Below are 17,316 nucleotides of genomic sequence, written 5' to 3' on the forward strand. Positions count from 1 at the left end.
GAATTAGAGTTGTGGATGGTTGTTAGCTTCCATGTGGGTGCTGGGAACCAAACCGAGGTCCTCTGCAAGAACAGCCAGTGCTCCTAACTGCTGAGCCCTGGGAGTCTGAGGTTAGGATGGGCTATTAGCCTTGGAATCTGATCTGCAGATCACTGCTTTTTTTTTTTTTTTTTTTTTTTTTTTTTTTTTGTGAGGGTCTCCCTGTAGTCCCAGCTGTCCTGGAACTCCCTATGTAGACCAGGCTTTTCCCTGTAGCCCCAGCTGGCCTGACACTTGCTATGTAGACCAGGCTGGCCTAGAACGCAGAGATCTGCCTGCCTCTGCCTCCTGAGTACTGGGACTAAAGGCGTGCACACCACGCCTGGCAACTGCTTTATGTTTTTCATTAAATGCTCAGCTTGCTTCTTCAATAACTATGTTCCCTGGTTCTGAAACCCCAGTGTTTGGAAGAGATTTTAAAATTAGGAGGCCATAATTCCACACCCCACCAATGATAGATGAATACTAAGAGGGATTCACAGAAAATAATCTTATCTTGAACAAAATGAAATGGTTGGCCCTGCTCACTTTTATGACTTCCTGTTTGCTTATATGGCTACAGAACTTTACTAAAAAACTGGTTCAGGTATCAAGAGATTAGGGTCATAGCCCTTCACCACCAAGGATGCTATGACCCTATGCTATTCATTCATTCGCTTCCTGCCGTGCAGATTTGGACTTAAGGTGCTTAGCATCCGAAATGGTAAGTCCTGTGTAGTAGCTCTCTTAAAATCTAGCCCATCACGATAATGAAAAATGGGTAAGTGTGGCAATGAGAAGGGCAAAGATTCCGGGCCCCCTCCAGTAGAAGGAAAAATGCGGAAGTAGGGTTGTGTCGGGGCAAAGACTACACTTCCCGCCAGGCTTTGCGGCATCTCGGGCTCGCCTAACGAGAGTCGCGTCCGCTGCAGTCGCGCGCTTTTTATGCCGAGGTCCCGGATGTAAAGGCCCTCCCGGGCTGGAGGGCGTGGGGTCTTGTGTTGGCCCTGAGACCTGGGGCTGTCCTATTGGCTGTGGGCCCTTTGGCTGGATTGAACGCGAAGGAAAAGGGAGGAGGCCAAGGCTCGCGGCGGTATTAGAGCCAGCCAATCAGAAGCGTGACTGGGCTTTGGCGCGAGCCGGGAACGCTGGGGCAGTGCGGATTTGGCGCGATAAGAGGCTGCCGTAGTTGCTGCTGCTTCTGCTGCTGCCGCTGCTGCTGGTCAGTGTGAGTGAGCGTGGGGTGCAGGAGCCTGCACTGAGGTGCCACCGCCCCAGGAGTGGAAAGGAGTGGATTGCACACTGAGGCCTGGGACAGAGAGTATTGCAGGTTCGAGCGAGGCCCGAGGAGCTCGCAGCGGGTCGGGGTCGGGATGGAGCTCTGGAAGTGGGTCTAGCCTGTGGTGGTGTATAGGGAGGAAATGCTGGATGGGGTGGAGCTGTGTGGAGTAGGGGTAGTGCTGGCTAGTGAAAACCGAGCTGGGGGAGCCTTAATGGGGCAGTCTGGGACTAACTGTGCTAAAGGTGTCCCGCGCGTGCCTGGAGTGAAGGAACTAAACGTACAGTGGAAATCAGTGGGTAAACTTAGGGCATCGCTCAGGTGGTTAGGGATTTGGATTCTGGTGTCCGGATGCCTGGGATGATAGCCGCCTTTTTCGGTCTCATCTTAGATAGGGATGATAGTATCCACCTCAAAGGTAGTAAGACTTAGGGAGTTAATGTGTAAAATGTGTGTAGCAACATGTCACACATAGTAGGTAGACAAATGCTACTTGTTACTGTGTACATGTGGGTAGGGATCAGAACTAAATTATGTTAGCATAATTATAAGTAAATTCGATGTGTTTTTCTCTTCACTTTTTTGTATTTCCAGGCTTCCCTGTTCTTTTTTGTATCCAGCTGTGGTTATTATGCCTCAGACCCGATCCCAGGCACAAGCCATCATCAGTTTTCCAAAAAAGAAGCCATCTAGGACATTGAATAAAACAAAAACTCCTAATGACAAGAAACTAGAACTTAAAAATGTCCAGGCTATACCCTCTTCTCCTTGTCTAAGCACAAAGATTCTGCCTCTCAGCCCCAGAAAACGTTTGGGTAAGCTTTCCGTTATTTACGTGCAACTTTTTGATTCGTACCTTCCAACATTTTTCTCAGTGATAGGATGTCTCTGTTGGTTAAAATTATTCATTTTATTTGTTTTCAGAATGGCTGCTAAGAGCTTACTGAACTTAATAGTTAAGCCACTTAGTAATTGGAGATCACTTTCTGAACTAAATAGGTTTGATCTTTATTTCCTTTTTTATTATTATTATTATTTTATGTGTATGAGTGTATTTCCTGCGTGTATGTCAGTGCACCCGTGTTGTGCAATGCCGCGGAGGTCAGAAGAGGGCTTTGGATTCCCCTGGAACTGGAGTTAAGGACAGTTTGTAGCCACCATGTGGGTGCTGGGAATCAAACCCGGGTCCTCTGCAAAAGCAGTCAGTGAGTGCTCTTAACTGCTGAGCCATCTCTCCAGCCCCAGATCTTCATTTCCTTAATACTGATCTTAGTTCTGTCATTTTAAATCACCTTGAAGTTATATATGGTATTATGAAATTTGCCTAGATAGTTGAGAAATTAAGAGAAACAAATGGATATTTTTGATTTTTGTTTTTAGAGCTGGTTGACAATCGTTTCCAAGCTTTTTGTTTCGTTTTTGAGAAAGGATCTCCTTGTAGCCCCAGTTGGCCTGGAACAATGGAGACCAGGCTGGCCTAGATCTAACAGAGATCTGCCTGCCTCTGCCTCTGGGTGCTGGAATTAAAAGCGTGGGCCACTAGGCCCAGCTATTACCAGGGTTTGGTTTGGTGTTTGAGAAAGGATCTCTCTGTGGCTCAGGCCTGGGACTTACGCCCAGGATGGCCTCAAACTTGTGGTCTTTTCCTACTTCCACCCTAGCTGCTCTTTGCTTATTTGTGGTGGTTGTGCTGGGGATTGAACCCAGGACCTTAATACTAGCAGATACTGTACCTAATTTAGCTATACATGCCCTGTCCAAGACCTTTATTATTATTGGTAGATACTGTACACAGTGGTAGGGGAGAGCATAGTTGTTAATTTGGCTATATCTGAAAGCATCTGGCTACTATAGCTGGAGGGACAATACTGGAATCATGAGTGAAAGCCAGGGGGGCCTGCCAAACATCCTACAGCAGTCTTGTACAAAGGAGAGTTACTCTAAGATGTTCATGGTGCCAAGGTTAGGAAGTCCAATATATTTCATTCACTCCACTAGAACCCATTTAGTAGAAACCAAATGATAGGATTCAGTGGCGCCATCTGGTGGCCATACTCCCTCCTAACTTTCTGGGTGAGGTCTTTTCTAGTCTTTCACTGTCCTCTGTTAGGAATGACCACATTCTGGCTTCATGTTTCAGGTGATGACAACCTATGCAACACTCCTCACTTATCTCCCTGTTCTCCACCAAAGCAAAGCAAGAAAGAAAACGGTCCCCCTCATTCACATACCCGGAAGGGACGCAGATTGGTATTTGACAATCAGCTGACAGTTAAGTCTCCCAGCAAAAAAGAACAAGACAGAGTTCACCAAAACAAAATACTTTCCTCGGTTCAAAAAGATCAAGAGATCACAACAGATTCTGAACAGAAATGTTCATCGGAGAAGGAATTTGCCTGTATGAGACTGTTCAAGCAAGAAGGTGCGATCTTATGTGGCAGCTGTCAGTGCAGTCATCGTAAACAATGCCAATGATGTCCAGCGAGTCCTTTCAGGCCCCCTCTGTTGTGTTTAATTGTCCTTTTTATATTTGACACAGGCACTTGCTACCAGCAGGCAAAGCTTGTCCTGAATACAGCTGTCCCGGATCGGCTGCCTGCCAGAGAAAAAGAGATGGATGTTATCAGGAGTTTCCTGAGGGAACACATCTGTGGGAAAAAAGCTGGAAGTCTTTACCTTTCTGGTGCGCCTGGAACTGGGAAAACTGCCTGCTTAAGCCGAATTCTACAAGACTTCCAGGTACATTGAGAATCTGAATTCTGATGTATTATGATGTTCTTGCTAAATTGACATTTGATTATTTCTTTGTTTGAAATAGGGTCTCCCTGAAGCCCAAGCTCACCTGGAACTCACTGTGTAGACCAGAGACCCTCCTGCCTCTGCGTCTCAAGTGTTGGGATTAAAGGCATGCACTACCATGTCCAGCCTGATGTTTAGTTATTGGGGGTTAAGAAAAAGTAGAGGTGTAGAAGGTTGCATGTTTCCTAAAAATAAGGTTTTTTGTTGTTTCATTGTCTGAATCCTCTTATGCACTGTGAGCTCTAAAAGCCACTTTAGGGGCTGGAGAGATGGCTCAGCAGTTAAGAGCACTGACTGCTCTCGCAGAGGACCTGGGTTCAATTCCCAGCACCCACATGGTGGCTATGAACCATCCTTAACTCCAGTTCCAGGGGAATCTGAAGCCCTCTTGTGATGTCCGCAGCATTGCACAACACATGTGTACTCACATACATGCAGGCAGTACACTTGTACACATAAAATAAAAATAATAAAATATTTTTTTAAAAAGCCACTTTAAAAGTTTTGTCAAATCTTTATTGGACACCAAGATAACTCCCATGTTTGCTTTTTTTCTTTCTAGAAGGAAATGAAAGACTTTAAAACTATCATGCTGAATTGCATGTCTTTGAGGAGTGCCCAGGCTGTGTTCCCGGCCATTGCTCAGGAGATTTGTCAGGAAGAAATACCTAGGCCAGCTGGGAAGGATGTGATGAAGAAAGTGGAAAAACATATGACTGCCAAGAAGGGCCCCATGATGTTAGTATTCATGTTCCACTGCAAAAATCTGTTACCCACAAAAGGCAACATCCCTGTGTTTGCTCTTTTGCTCTAAGAAGTGGTTATATAAACTTGAAGAAAAGAAAAATAATACATTCTAATTTTTTTAGTTTTTGTTACCGATTTATTTTTAATGTGTTTTTAAGTGTCTGCATGTATGGAAGTGTACCACATGCATGCAAGTCTGCAGAGGCCAGAAAAGGGTGTTGGATCCCCTGGAACGAGATTACATATGGTTGTAAGTTGCCATGTGGGTGCTGGGAACCAAATGGGGGTCCTCTGCAAGAGTCGCCTGTGCTCTTAAACTGCTGAGCCATCTCTCCAGCCCCATTCTTTTTTCTTTCTTTTAAATTTACTTACTTATTTATTGGTGGAGCTGGGGCCTTGTGCATGCTAAATAAGCACTCTACTACTGAGTCACAAACCCAGCCCTAGAGTTTCTAATTTGGGTTTAAAGTTTAAATGTTTTTAAATTAATTTCTTAAATTTCTTAAAAACTCACCCATGATGGGGGAGATATCATTCTAAAGCTGATGATGATCTTCAAACTGGTCTCCGCTTTTAGGAATGTGACCTATATGATCTGAGTTAGCTCAGATCCAGAAGACTGGAAGATTGAGAAAGTGACTGCGAATACTAACCATTTCTCTTTGCATGCAGTGTGTTGGTGCTAGACGAGATGGATCAGTTGGACAGCAAAGGGCAGGATGTATTATACACACTGTTTGAATGGCCGTGGCTAAGCAATTCTCGCTTGGTGCTGATTGGTTAGTGCTCAGTTGTTAATGTTACATGGGATCAGAAATTTTGTTATTTTTTTAAAATCTGTTCAGCTTGGTATGTGTATGTAGTATGTTCAGGGGTCCATACGTGTGTATAGAGGCCAGAGGTTGATGTTGAGTACCTTCTTCAATCATTCCATTTTATTTACTGAGGCAGGGTCTCTTGCTGAACCTGGAACTCTCTGATTCATCTAGTCTAACTAGTCGGCTTCTCCAGGGATCCTGTCTCTGCCTGCTAAACCCTGGGATTATGAGTATAGGTGGCTACCATGCCCAGCCTGCTGTGATGTGGATCTGAGGATCTGAATTCTAGCCCTCTTTTTTAAAAAATTTTTAGAAAATTTATTATTTTTATTTTGTGTGTATGAGTGTATCACCTGCATGTATGTGAGTGCACCCATGTTGTGCAATGCCCTCAGAAGAAGGCGTCAAATTCCCCTGGAACTGGAGTTAAGGACGGTTTGTAGTGGCCATGTGGGTGCTGGGAATCGAACCTGGGTCCTCTGCAAGAGAAATCAGTGCTCTTAACCGCTGAGCAATCTCTCCAGCCCTTAGTCCTTACTCTTGTGTGGCAAGTGATTTATCCACTGAGCCAGCCCCTGTTCAACTTATTACCCATTATTTTTCCTTAAGCTGGTTTTCTGTCTTATCAGAATTAGAAAATTACTCATGATACTGATTTTAGACAAGGCAGATTGATTTTAAGTCTGAATAAATGACCTAGGAGTCAGACACCATGGTGCATGCCTATGATCCTGACTACTTGGGAGACTGAAGTAAGAGAATCATGAGTTTAGGGCATCACAGTGAGACCCAGTCCTTTATTTAAATACAAACAAATGACAAAGGGACTGGAAAGATGATGGCTCAGTGGGTAAGGTCCTTGCCGCATAAGCATGAGGACTTGAGTTTGGTTCCTAGCACCCACATAAAAGCTGGGCATAGTGCCTCTAACCCCAGCACTGGGGGTGAGCGGGGCAAAGACAGATGGATCCTTGGAACTCACTGGCTAGCCATCCTAGCCAACTGGTAAGCTACATGTTCAGTGAGAGAGACTGTCTCAAAAAATAAAATTGAGGCACTGGAGAGATGGCTCAGCGGTTAAGAACACTGACTTCTTGCAGAAGACCTGGGTTTGAATCCCAGCACCCATATGGCATCTAACAACTGTCCATAACTCCAGTTCCAGGGGATCCGACAGCCTCTTCTGTCCTTGGGCGTTGCACGACACAGGTGCACTTACCTACACACAGGCAATACACACATACACATAAAAATAATAAATTATAAGATAAGGTTGAAACTATAGGGGAAGGCATCTGACAGCAACCTCAGGCCTCCAAATCCATGTGCACAGAAGTGCATACACATGAATACATACATATACCATAATACCATACACATGTCTGCAAATTGACGAACTGGGGATGTAGCTCAGTGGTAGAGCACATGCTTAGCGTGTGCAAAGCCCCAGATTCAGTTCCCATCACTTATTCTCCAAAGAAATGGGCAGAATTTTGTATTTGAGAAACAAGTCCTACTTGTCTGTGAACAGTTCTAAACCTAACATGAAAAGAACATTCTAGCCCGACATGGTGACGGATACTTGTAATCCCAGCACGTGGGAGGTGAATAGGAGAATCAGGAGTTCAAGGCCAGCCTGAGCTATCAGACATACTTTAAAAACACTCTATTGTGCATCTTTTCTTTTTGAGACAAGGCCTCTGATTTTCCTGCCTCAGTCTCCCAGTGCTAGGCATGTGTCACTGATTGTATGTTACCTAATAGACGCATCTTACTTTTGGTGTATGGTGGAAGGCAAGTGGGAAGCCATAACTGAAATACTGGGTTATGCTGGGAATTTTGTTTGTCTTTCCCTTTTAGGATGGTTTGACCGATGCTGATGCCTGTTAATCATCTTCTAGGTATTGCTAACACCCTGGATCTCACAGACAGAATTCTGCCGAGACTTCAGGCTAGAGAAAACTGTAAGCCACAGCTCTTGAACTTCCCACCTTATACCAGGAGTCAGATAGCTATGATCTTACAGGATCGACTTAATCAGGTGAGCGCCAACTGCTATGCCGCATTCTTTCCCAGGGATCTTTTTGTCACAGAAACCTAGCAATAGGTGTAAAATATTTTCTTTGATTGCTTTATTAATGGTGTGGGGAACTCCTCTGGGCCATAATGAGTATGCACCTTTTTATGTGAATTTGTACACACAGTCCTACTTACTACTGGTAGCTTCGGTGCTGAAATGAAAAGTAGGGATTAGAAGACTCAAATGCCTCCTTAATGGCCTTTAAAAAGTGGGCCTGAGAGCCGGGCATGGTGGTGCACGCCTGTAGTCCCATCACTTGGGAGGCAGAGGCAGGCGGATCTCTGTGAGTTCAAGGCCAGCCTGGTCTACGTAGTGAGTTCAGCTGGGGCTAGAGGGAGACCCTGTCTCAAAAAGACAAAAACTAAATAAATAAAAGTGGGCCTGGGCCATTGAGGTGGCTCAGCAGGTGAAGGCACTCGCTGCCAAGCCTGATTGCCTGAGTCTGCATGAGGACCTACATTGCAGAAGGAGAGAACTGACTCCTGCAAATTGCCCTCTGACCTCCACATCTGCTGTGGCATGCACATGCCCACCCTCCCCTCCACGCACACAAGATCAGTAAATGTAATAAAATTTAAAATGTAGGACCTTTGGAAAAAAATTTGTAGTTCCAGGTGCCATTCTCTCCTTCATGAGCCACCACATGCCTACAAAGTCCTTAAATGTGTACTCAAATATCTTCTCTTTTTTTTGGCTTTTTGAGACAGGGTTTTCCTGTAGCCCCAGCTGTCCTGGAACTCACTATGTAGACCAGGCTGGCCTCGAACTCAGACAGATCCGCCTGCCTCTGCCTCCCAAGTGCTGGGATTAAAGGTGTGCACCACCACACCTGGCTGTATCTTCATTTTTTAAAAAAAATTTTTATTTTATGTGTATGCATGTATTGCCTGCATGTGTGTCGGGCAGTGCAATCGGAGGTCAGAAGAAGGTGTCGAATCCCCTGGAACTGGACTTATGGACGGTTGTTAGCTGCCATGTGGGTGCTGGGAATTGAACCTGTAAGAGTCTGTGCTTTTAACTGCTGAGCCATCTCTCCAGCCTCTCAAATATCTTCCTTTAAGAACAAGAAAGGCATTTCTCTTATTCCCTATATCTAGAACCTAAATTACTAAGAGAAATTCTTAGAGTCCAAATTGTCTTCTATTTATTTTTCTGGTACTGGGGTTCACAAACTCACACAGTAGCCAAGTGCTCTACCACTGAGCTACATGCCTAGCCACTTTCAGCTTTTTATTTGAGAGAGTCTCACTAAGTTACCCAACCTGGCCTTGACTTTAGATCCTTCTGCCTTAGATAGCTATGATTACAGGCCTGTGTCACCAGACCTGGCTCAAATTATCTTCTGTATCTTGTCTGAAGGTGTCTAGAGACCAGGTTCTGGACAATGCTGCGATTCAGTTCTGTGCCCGCAAAGTCTCAGCTGTCTCTGGAGACGTTCGCAAAGCACTGGATGTTTGCAGGTGAATTATAGCACTGTTGCCTGCTTTTATTAAAAAAGAAGAAATGTTGTTAATTGTCTCATGTAACTCAAGTGACTGGCTTAAGAGGCTCCATCCTGCTCCTTTTTACACGCAGGAAAGAGGACTTGTTTCTCAGTGGGGAGTTCTGGATTTCCACCGTGTTAATGTCTAAAACATTATCAGTCCATTACCTACAGAGGGAGAAATAAATGAGATGTTGCTGGCACTCCCTGTGGTGATTATAGATTGGTTAATTACATTTGTATTAAAAAAGACTCCAGTTTACTTTTCCATTAGCTGATCTCAAGCAGGTTTATTTATGGACCTGAACCATCTTTGCCTTTAGACTTTCTTTCTGTTCCTTTCCTTTTGTGGGCACCCCTTCTCCCTCCAGTTGGTGGTCCCCCAAGTCTACTCTAGACTTCTTTCTCCTTTCCATCCCCCTGTCCCTCCTGCTGGGGAGAGCCTCTGTCCTGACTGATGAAATTTCTTCCCTCCCAGTAGGGATACTGGGTCCATTAAAATGATCCTTGCTGTGCTGGCCTGCTGGTCCAACTTCCCCCTCCTGCCATGCAGAAGATCCAGGTCTGGCTTATAGTTTCCTGTGGGCAAAGCACTTTGGAGAGAGCAGTGGGAGAGTAAGCTCTTCCTGTTGCTAGATGGCATGATCTGGAATTTGAAACTTTCCCCTAGTCAGCAAACTACTTGAGTAAAGAATACAGCTATCAGCATTAGCCATGTAGGCCACAAGATGTGACCTATCCATATCCTACATACATCTCAAGACTCACCTTTTAGGTCTGCTATGTAGGGGTGTTGTAATTCTCCTTAGTTACCCACAAACCATAACCCCTCTCCTACCCAGGACATTGCTCCTCATCCAAAATGTTACTGGCCTACTGTATGACAGCCTACTTGGCTTCTGCAAGAGGAAACCAAGTAGTGTTGAAGTTTCTCAGATCCCTGGTCTGTGAATTATTTTAAAAGCAGTTGAGACCCCTTTAGCTAAAACATGACCCAGTTTGTTTAGGGACCTTAATGTGTGTGTGTGTGCGTGTGTGTGTGTGTATATGCCCATATATGCACAGGTGCCCATGGAGGCCAGAAGATGAGAGCCGCCTGATGTGGGTGCCAAGAACCAAACTTGGGAGGGGCCTTAATTTTTTTTAAAAAAAAATGCTGTTTTTAGTTAATGTGCCTGTTTTTTGGCTTGGTGGCTTGGTGTGGTGTTTGGTTTGGCTCAGACCAAATTAATTTTAGGAATATTTTTATAGGCGAGCTATTGAAATTGTGGAGTCAGATGTCAAAAGCCAGACAATCCTCAAACCACTGTCTGAATGTAAGTAGCTTATCTCCTTCCTGTCTTCCTTTATAATTGGAAAACTAACTTTTTTGAGGAAAGAGAAGGATGACATGAATGTTAAACCCACAGTTAAGGTGTGTGTTCACTTCCATCTACTCTGTTTCAGTCTTGCCTGCCAGTACCTTAGTCCATGTGTTACTGGAAATGAATTCACTAGGGTGTTACATAAATGGTTGGGATAAATTAAGTTTTTCAAAGCTCTAGGAATGAAAACTAGACAGTGGTTGGATCACCCTGTCTCTGGGTGTTTATGTTGAGTGCCCTTTAGGTCCTTATGTAGGTGAAAGTTAATACCTGATGAATAAGGGGGAATCTGGTTAAAGAATTATAGGTTCACCTCAGGATACCTTAAGCCTTTAAACCAGTCAGGGAGGATAGAGGTGGAAAGATCATATTGCTACAGTAAACCACAAAGATTATCAAATAAATGACTTTTAATTTTCCTTTTCCTCAGCCCTGTCCTCTTCTCTGTGATAGTAAGATGGCTATGAACTAACCACATGCTTCTCCGTGTTTACTGTCCTGTGTTATCTGTACAAACAAGATGGCTTGACTTGTTTTTTCCTTCATTCCTGCACTGGTTGGGACTTCAGAATTGTTTGAGTACTATAGCACCACATAAAAAACTTTATTTCTTCAACTTTTTTTTTTGGTCTTTTTGAGATAGGGTCTCCCTGTAGCCCCAGCTGTCCTGGAGCTCACTACATAGACCAGGCTGGCCTTGAACTCACAGAGATCCACCTACCTCTGCCTCCCAAGTGCTGGGATTAAAGGTGTGCGCCACCATGCCTGGCCTATTTCTTCAACTTTTTAAAAAAATATTATTTTTTTTATTTTATGTGTACTAGTGTATTGCCTGCATGTATGTGAGTGCACCTATGTCATGCAGTCCTACATAGGTCAAAAGAGGACATTGGATTCCCTGGAACTGGAGTTAAGGATGGTTCTTAGCCACCATGTCAGTGCTGGGAATTGAACCAGGGTCCTCTGCAAGAGCAGTCAGTGTTCATAACCACTGAGCCATCTCTCCAGCCCCTTCATTGGGCTCTTATCAACTCAGTTGAGGTGTTCACCCATGGGTAACTGACATAGCATGCGTATGACAGCTTCTGCGTAGGTTGTAGTGAAGAATGCAATACAGTCAGTCAGCACGTGCATCGTGACTAGGGATGGTAACCTGGGGAAGCTCACCTGTGAACTAATGGCCTTATGATCATTTTGGAGATGAGGAAAGGCAGTACAAGTTGTCACATGACTTGGCCTGGGGCTTGAGAACAGAGAATTCCAGAGCCCAGCTTTGGGTTTTAAAGGGCTTAGTCTTTCTATCAAATCATTCCCTTTGGTTTTGTTCATGGAAATATAATTTGTACACAAATCCTAAATGATGAACACAAAAGTGTAGATGGATGTGGGTACCTATTGGTTATCTGACTCCAGCCTGAAGCCTGGGCTCAAGGAGAAGCACGGGGGCCACCTCTGAGGGGTGGACAGCCTTTTTCACCTCTCCTGTGCAGCCTGGACACCACAGTGTTTGGGATTCCAACCAAGGAAGGGGTCTTATTACTTAAAACTAAACATTTTTTTAAAACCTCATCTGCTATAACCCATACATTTTACAATGAGGAAATGCAGAGACCTAGGAAGGTAAAATACTTTTTCCAGCAAAAAGATAGAGGGAGAAATGGCATGATGTCAGTTAAATAATGGTTCAGACAGTGGTTTTCTCTTTAAAGCTCTAGTATAGTCTATGGAAGCCACAGTATTAGGTCTTCTTGTCTGGGTCCTATCCTCCCTGAGAGGGGAGCTAGGCATCCATGGACAGTCTTCCCTCGTTTCTCAATACAGTAACCCTGTGTTGCTATTTGACATGTTTCAAGATATTTCTGCAAGTAGTGCTATCCGACATGTTGCAAGGCACTTTTAGCAGACCTGGCTGTCCTCGATGCACTTGATGCCAATAATTCCCCATGAATGTTATAGGGAAGCATAGTGTATGCCTGTACATACTGGGTCTATATTCCATCATGCATGTCCAAATACCTGCTAGAGGAAGAGCACAGCCAGAAACTACATCAGTGGGTCACCCACCCTTTACCTGTACCTGCCTAACTGCTGGCCTTGCCTTGTACCTACCCAACACCAGTATCCCCTCATGCACACTTTGCTGTCTATCTTGTTTGGTGGACAGTGGCTACTGCTTTGTTAACAGGTCCCCAGGCCTGCTGTATGCCTTGGAGAGCCAGCTTAACTGCTGAGCCATCTCTCCAGCCCCTATCTCTTCAACTTTTAAAGATTATTCCTCCTTTTCCCCTACTAGTAACATAGGCCCTGTGAGCACCACTAACACACATTGCTAACAGGTTTTAAGTTCCTGGCATAAATTAAGAGACAAACCTAATTCCTTTTGACTTCTGATATGTGTGGGGCCAGTTTCAATGGCTCCAGAAGGACACTGACTTCAACTAAATAAAAGAAGGAATCTTCTAGTACATAGAAATAACTAGGTTCCCCAGCATTGAAGATATACAAACAAAAGTTGGTTAGAAACTGAGTGAGGTGGACCACACCATACCTGTAATCCCAGCATTCAGGAGGAAGATCACCCCAAGTTCAAGGCCAGCTCAAGCTACATAGGGAAACTGCCCTTTTTTATTTTTAATGTGTATGAGTGTTATGCCTACATATATGTAAGTGTACCCCAGGTGTGCAATGCCCATAGAGGCCAGAAGAGGGTGTTGAATCCCCTGGAACTGGAGTTATGGATGGTTTTTGGCTGCCATGTGGGTGCTAGAAACTGAACCCAGGTCATATACAAGAACAGCCAGTGCTCTTAACCAATAGCCATCTCTCCAGTCCCAGTAAACTTTTTTTTCTTATTAATACAGTATGTATCTTCTCTGTGTAAAACCCTGAGCCAACCACTTTCCCCAGAGTTCCTGGGAAGGTACAGGAAAAGGAATATACAGCACAGACAGACATGAGAGCAAGAACTATGGGAGATAGCTGTTTTACATGGTGAAGAGGATGAGGAAAGTCACCATTAGACAAAAGGGCCCCGTGGCCTCCAAGAGGGCAAAGCCCAGAATTGCATAGGAAAAGAGCTGTTGCTTCAGAGCTGGGTTCCTGGTATAACCAATGATGAGGCTCCCAAACACAGTCCCAGTCCCAGAGCCAGCCACCCCAACTGTGGCTGCCCCCGCCCCAGTGAACTTGGCTACTATGTCAATGTCCCTTGAAATGGTGCTTGTTTGGAAGCTACAGCTAGGGATGAGTGAGGTCAGGGGACCTGGGACTGCCAAGCTGCTGAGGCTCTCATCTGCCAGTGTCTGGTTGTTTCAACACCACTGCAGATAGGGGGTCGACTCAGTAGCTGAGAAGTGTTCTGTGCACCAAGGAGCAAGCATACATTTTCAGGGGTGCAGGGCCAAGGCAGGAGAGCTGCTCCCAGGGCAGAGAAGGCAGACCCAGGAGACTCTTACACAAACAAAAAAGTTGGGTGATTCACCTCATGTTGGGGTTGTTTTAGAAGAGACTCAGCCATTGTGTAGGGAGTAAGAATAGCCCTCCAAGTTCCTTTCAACTCTAAGGTTTGGACACTTGATCTCTGAGCTCTGGTTTCTACATTAGTCCTCTGCAACTTCCCATTTGTAGTAATGACATAGAAGCAAATTGTTGTGGGACAACTACAGATGGTCTCAGGAAGTGATGTCAGGCAAAGGTTGTGAGAGAACAAATTCTGCCTCTGCCTTGGAGTCAAGCTTCTCCAGACAATGAGACCGTTGCAGCTTCTTGGCAGTTTCCTAGCCTCACTTTGGAGGGAGTGCTATCTGCTAGGCTATCCAGTGGTATTTTCTCAAGTGTTGTCTTGCAGATCAGCTTGTACAAATGAACAAACTCCAAGCTCATTTCGGGGAGGTCATCTGGGAGACTGAAGTGGGATTGACTGTCCACACTTATCCATTCATTTGACTCAAAATACTGGATAATTTTCCTATCTTAATTCCCAGGCCAGACATCTTTTCTTCAAGGTTCAATGCTAAGGGTGAAACCCAGGGCCATGTCGTAGGCAAGTGTTGTATCACCAAACTTCATTCCTACCCCAACCCTGTTCTTTACCTCTGAATCAGAGAGGCAGGCATGGTGATACATGCATGGAATTCCAGGACTAGGGAAACTGAGGCATGGAGGATGAAAACAACAAACCACGTGTGGCAGTGCACACCTGTAATCCCAGCACTGGGGAGGTGGAGGCAGGAAGATGAGTTCAGGGCCAGCCTGAGTCTGCTGCTTACTTGTTGCGGGGGGAGGGGTTGTTTTGTTTTGTTTTTGGTCTTAAACTACATTCAGAAGGACAAATAGCTCATAAAATTTGACTTATTTACAGGTAAATCATCCTCTGCGTCTCTGGTTCCCAAGCGTGTTGGTCTTGTTCACATATCCCAAGTCATTTCCGAAGTTGATGGTAACAGGATGACTTTGAGCCAAGAAAGAACACAAGATTCCCTCCCTCTTCAGCAGAAGATCTTGGTTTGCTCCTTGCTGCTGGTGACCAGGCAGTTGAAAGTAAAAGAGGTCACTCTGGGAAAGGTAAGCTGGGCATCCCAGCAGGTAGAGTTGGGGTAGAGATGAAATTCTTCTTTAGAATATGGGCATATTTTTGCTGGGCGTGGTGGTGAATGCCTTTAGTCCCAGCACTCAGGAGGCGGAGGCAGAGGCAGGCGGATCTCTGAGTTCCAGGCCAGCTGGGGCTACAGGGAGAACCTGTCTCAAAAAGACCACCCTCCAAAAAAAAGTGGATATTTTCCAAAGGACATATCATGCTCCAGCTGGTACAAATAAAAAATGGGTTTTTTAGTAAGAATAAACACTACTAGTATTATTTAAAAGGTTGTTGATAGCTTTTCAGAGATTCACCTGCCTCTGCCTCTGGAGTGCTGGGTGTGGGGTACCACCTTTAATCCCAGCACTCGAGAGGCAGGTGAATCTCTGAAATCACCATAGGTTATGAGATGGGACTTTTAAGCAACATTTTATTTTCCCTTGTTTCCTCTCAGTTATATGAAGCCTACAGTAGCATCTGTCGCAAACAGCAGATGGCAGCTGTGGACCAGTCGGAGTGTTTGTCCCTTTCAGGGCTCTTGGAGTCCAGAGGCATTTTAGGGTTAAAGAAGAACAAGGAGGTCCGCCTCACAAAGGTACAAGGAACACTGTGTAAACTGTCTTGTTTGGGAGAGCTCATCTTGAAATGACCGCTAAAAATTTGTTTCTGTTAGTTAGGGTTTCAGATGTGTGGGATGGGTGTGTGGTATGAATGAGATTCTTTTTTCAGGCCATTGAAAACAGCAGTGTTTAACTGGTTTCTTATGAGGAAAGTTTAATGTGATAGAAAGTGTCACGGAAAATTCTTTTCTCTTTCCAGGTGTCTCTGAAGATTCAAGAAAAGGAGATAGAGCATGCTCTGAAGGACAAAGCTTTGATTGGAAATATCCTAGCTACTGGGCTGCCTTAAATGCTTCCTACACCTCACTGGGACGTGTTCGGTGGGCATTTGGCACACTAGGGAATCTTCATTTTAGTGCTTTATACTCAGGTCCTTTGAAAACAAGACCTTTTTTACTTAAAACTGATGAATTTTAATGTATAGATTCATGAGTATTAACACAGGGTAATATTTTGGGGTCTTTTGTTTTTACCCACAAAAATACCCAAGTAGCTGGGTTGCACATGCCTATAATCCCAGCACTTAGAGGTGGAGACAGGAGGATCGGGAGTTCAAGGTCCTTCTTGGCTACATAGTTAGTTTGAGGCCTTGAGGCCTACCTGGACTACATGAGACTCTATCTTTTAAAAACAATGACCAGTGAATCCTTTTTAAATTATGTTCAGTACCTTTCCCACACATGCTTACAAGTATATGCTGATTTATGTTGCAGAATATGTATATATTTACTTTTAAGTATAAACAGTATATTTAAGGACTTTGAAGTTAAGGTTAAGAAGAATGAAAAGAAATGATCCAGAAAAGTAGACACACCTCCATGGAAATTTGAAGGTTAAAGAATTTCGTTTTGGCTGGGCGTGGTGGCGCACACCTGTAGTCCCAGTACTTGGGAGGCAGAGGCAGGCGGATCTCTGTGAGTTCAAGACCAGCCTGGCCTACATAGTGAGTTTCAGGACAGCAGGGGTCACAGGGAGACCCTGTCTCAAAATGACAAAAGAAAAATTTCATTTTGACATTTGATGCATCCACACCGTCGATACCACACTGGACATTTTAAAAGATTCGCTGAGTTTCTTGAGTATTCCCAATGTGGGGGAGAGTGTACCTACAGATTGTGAATATATTTATTTTCCAAGTTTCTTTTTTTTTTTTTTAAGGACTCATTTATTTGTGTGTGGACGTATATGTTCCATGGCATGCATGTGGAGGTCAGGACAGCTTGGCAGGAGTTATTTCTCAACTTCTACCATGTGAGTCTTGGAGATTGAACTCAGGTCCTTGGGCTTGGAAGTACTTTCACCCTGTGAGCCTTTGCACAGGCCCACATGTCTTTTTAAGTTACATTTCATAAGAACTTAAGCTTTCAGAAATTAGTATGAAAATTCCTTCCTATAGTGTCCCACAGTCTTAGATGCATTCACGAGGCCGATATTTCAATATGTGTCCATTCAGGTTGATTTTCATCTGAAAAGATATTTTTCTAGTCTTATTAAATAAATTCATCCGTATGGTTACTGGAGCCTTTTCTGGG

At 44.4% G+C, this 17,316-nt stretch overlaps 1 protein-coding gene and 1 pseudogene across 2 annotated transcripts; one reads left to right on the top strand and one right to left on the bottom strand.

The window, feature by feature from the left end:
- Nucleotides 1–1,126: 1,126 nt before the first annotated feature.
- On the top strand, nt 1,127–17,304 carry Cdc6 (cell division cycle 6). Of its 2 annotated transcripts, none has more exons than XM_008829440.3 (12): nt 1,127–1,348; nt 1,892–2,112; nt 3,438–3,719; nt 3,837–4,036; nt 4,659–4,834; nt 5,516–5,622; nt 7,563–7,702; nt 9,101–9,201; nt 10,476–10,540; nt 14,949–15,151; nt 15,619–15,759; nt 15,984–17,304. In XM_008829440.3, exons 2-12 carry the CDS (start codon nt 1,929–1,931, stop codon nt 16,071–16,073), a joined length of 1,689 nt encoding a protein of 562 aa, XP_008827662.1. In that variant the 5' UTR covers nt 1,127–1,348; nt 1,892–1,928; the 3' UTR covers nt 16,074–17,304. The 2 variants fall into 2 exon arrangements, with proteins under 2 accessions (XP_008827662.1, XP_029417651.1); XM_029561791.1 differs by having other exon boundaries at nt 1,161–1,246.
- On the bottom strand, nt 13,573–14,470 carry LOC115069655 (annotated as a pseudogene).
- Nucleotides 17,305–17,316: the final 12 nt, after the last annotated feature.

The sequence above is a fragment of the Nannospalax galili genome, unplaced genomic scaffold (assembly GCF_000622305.1).
Source record: "Nannospalax galili isolate Female #2095 unplaced genomic scaffold, S.galili_v1.0 scaffold1274, whole genome shotgun sequence".
Taxonomy (NCBI): Eukaryota; Metazoa; Chordata; class Mammalia; order Rodentia; family Spalacidae; genus Nannospalax; species Nannospalax galili.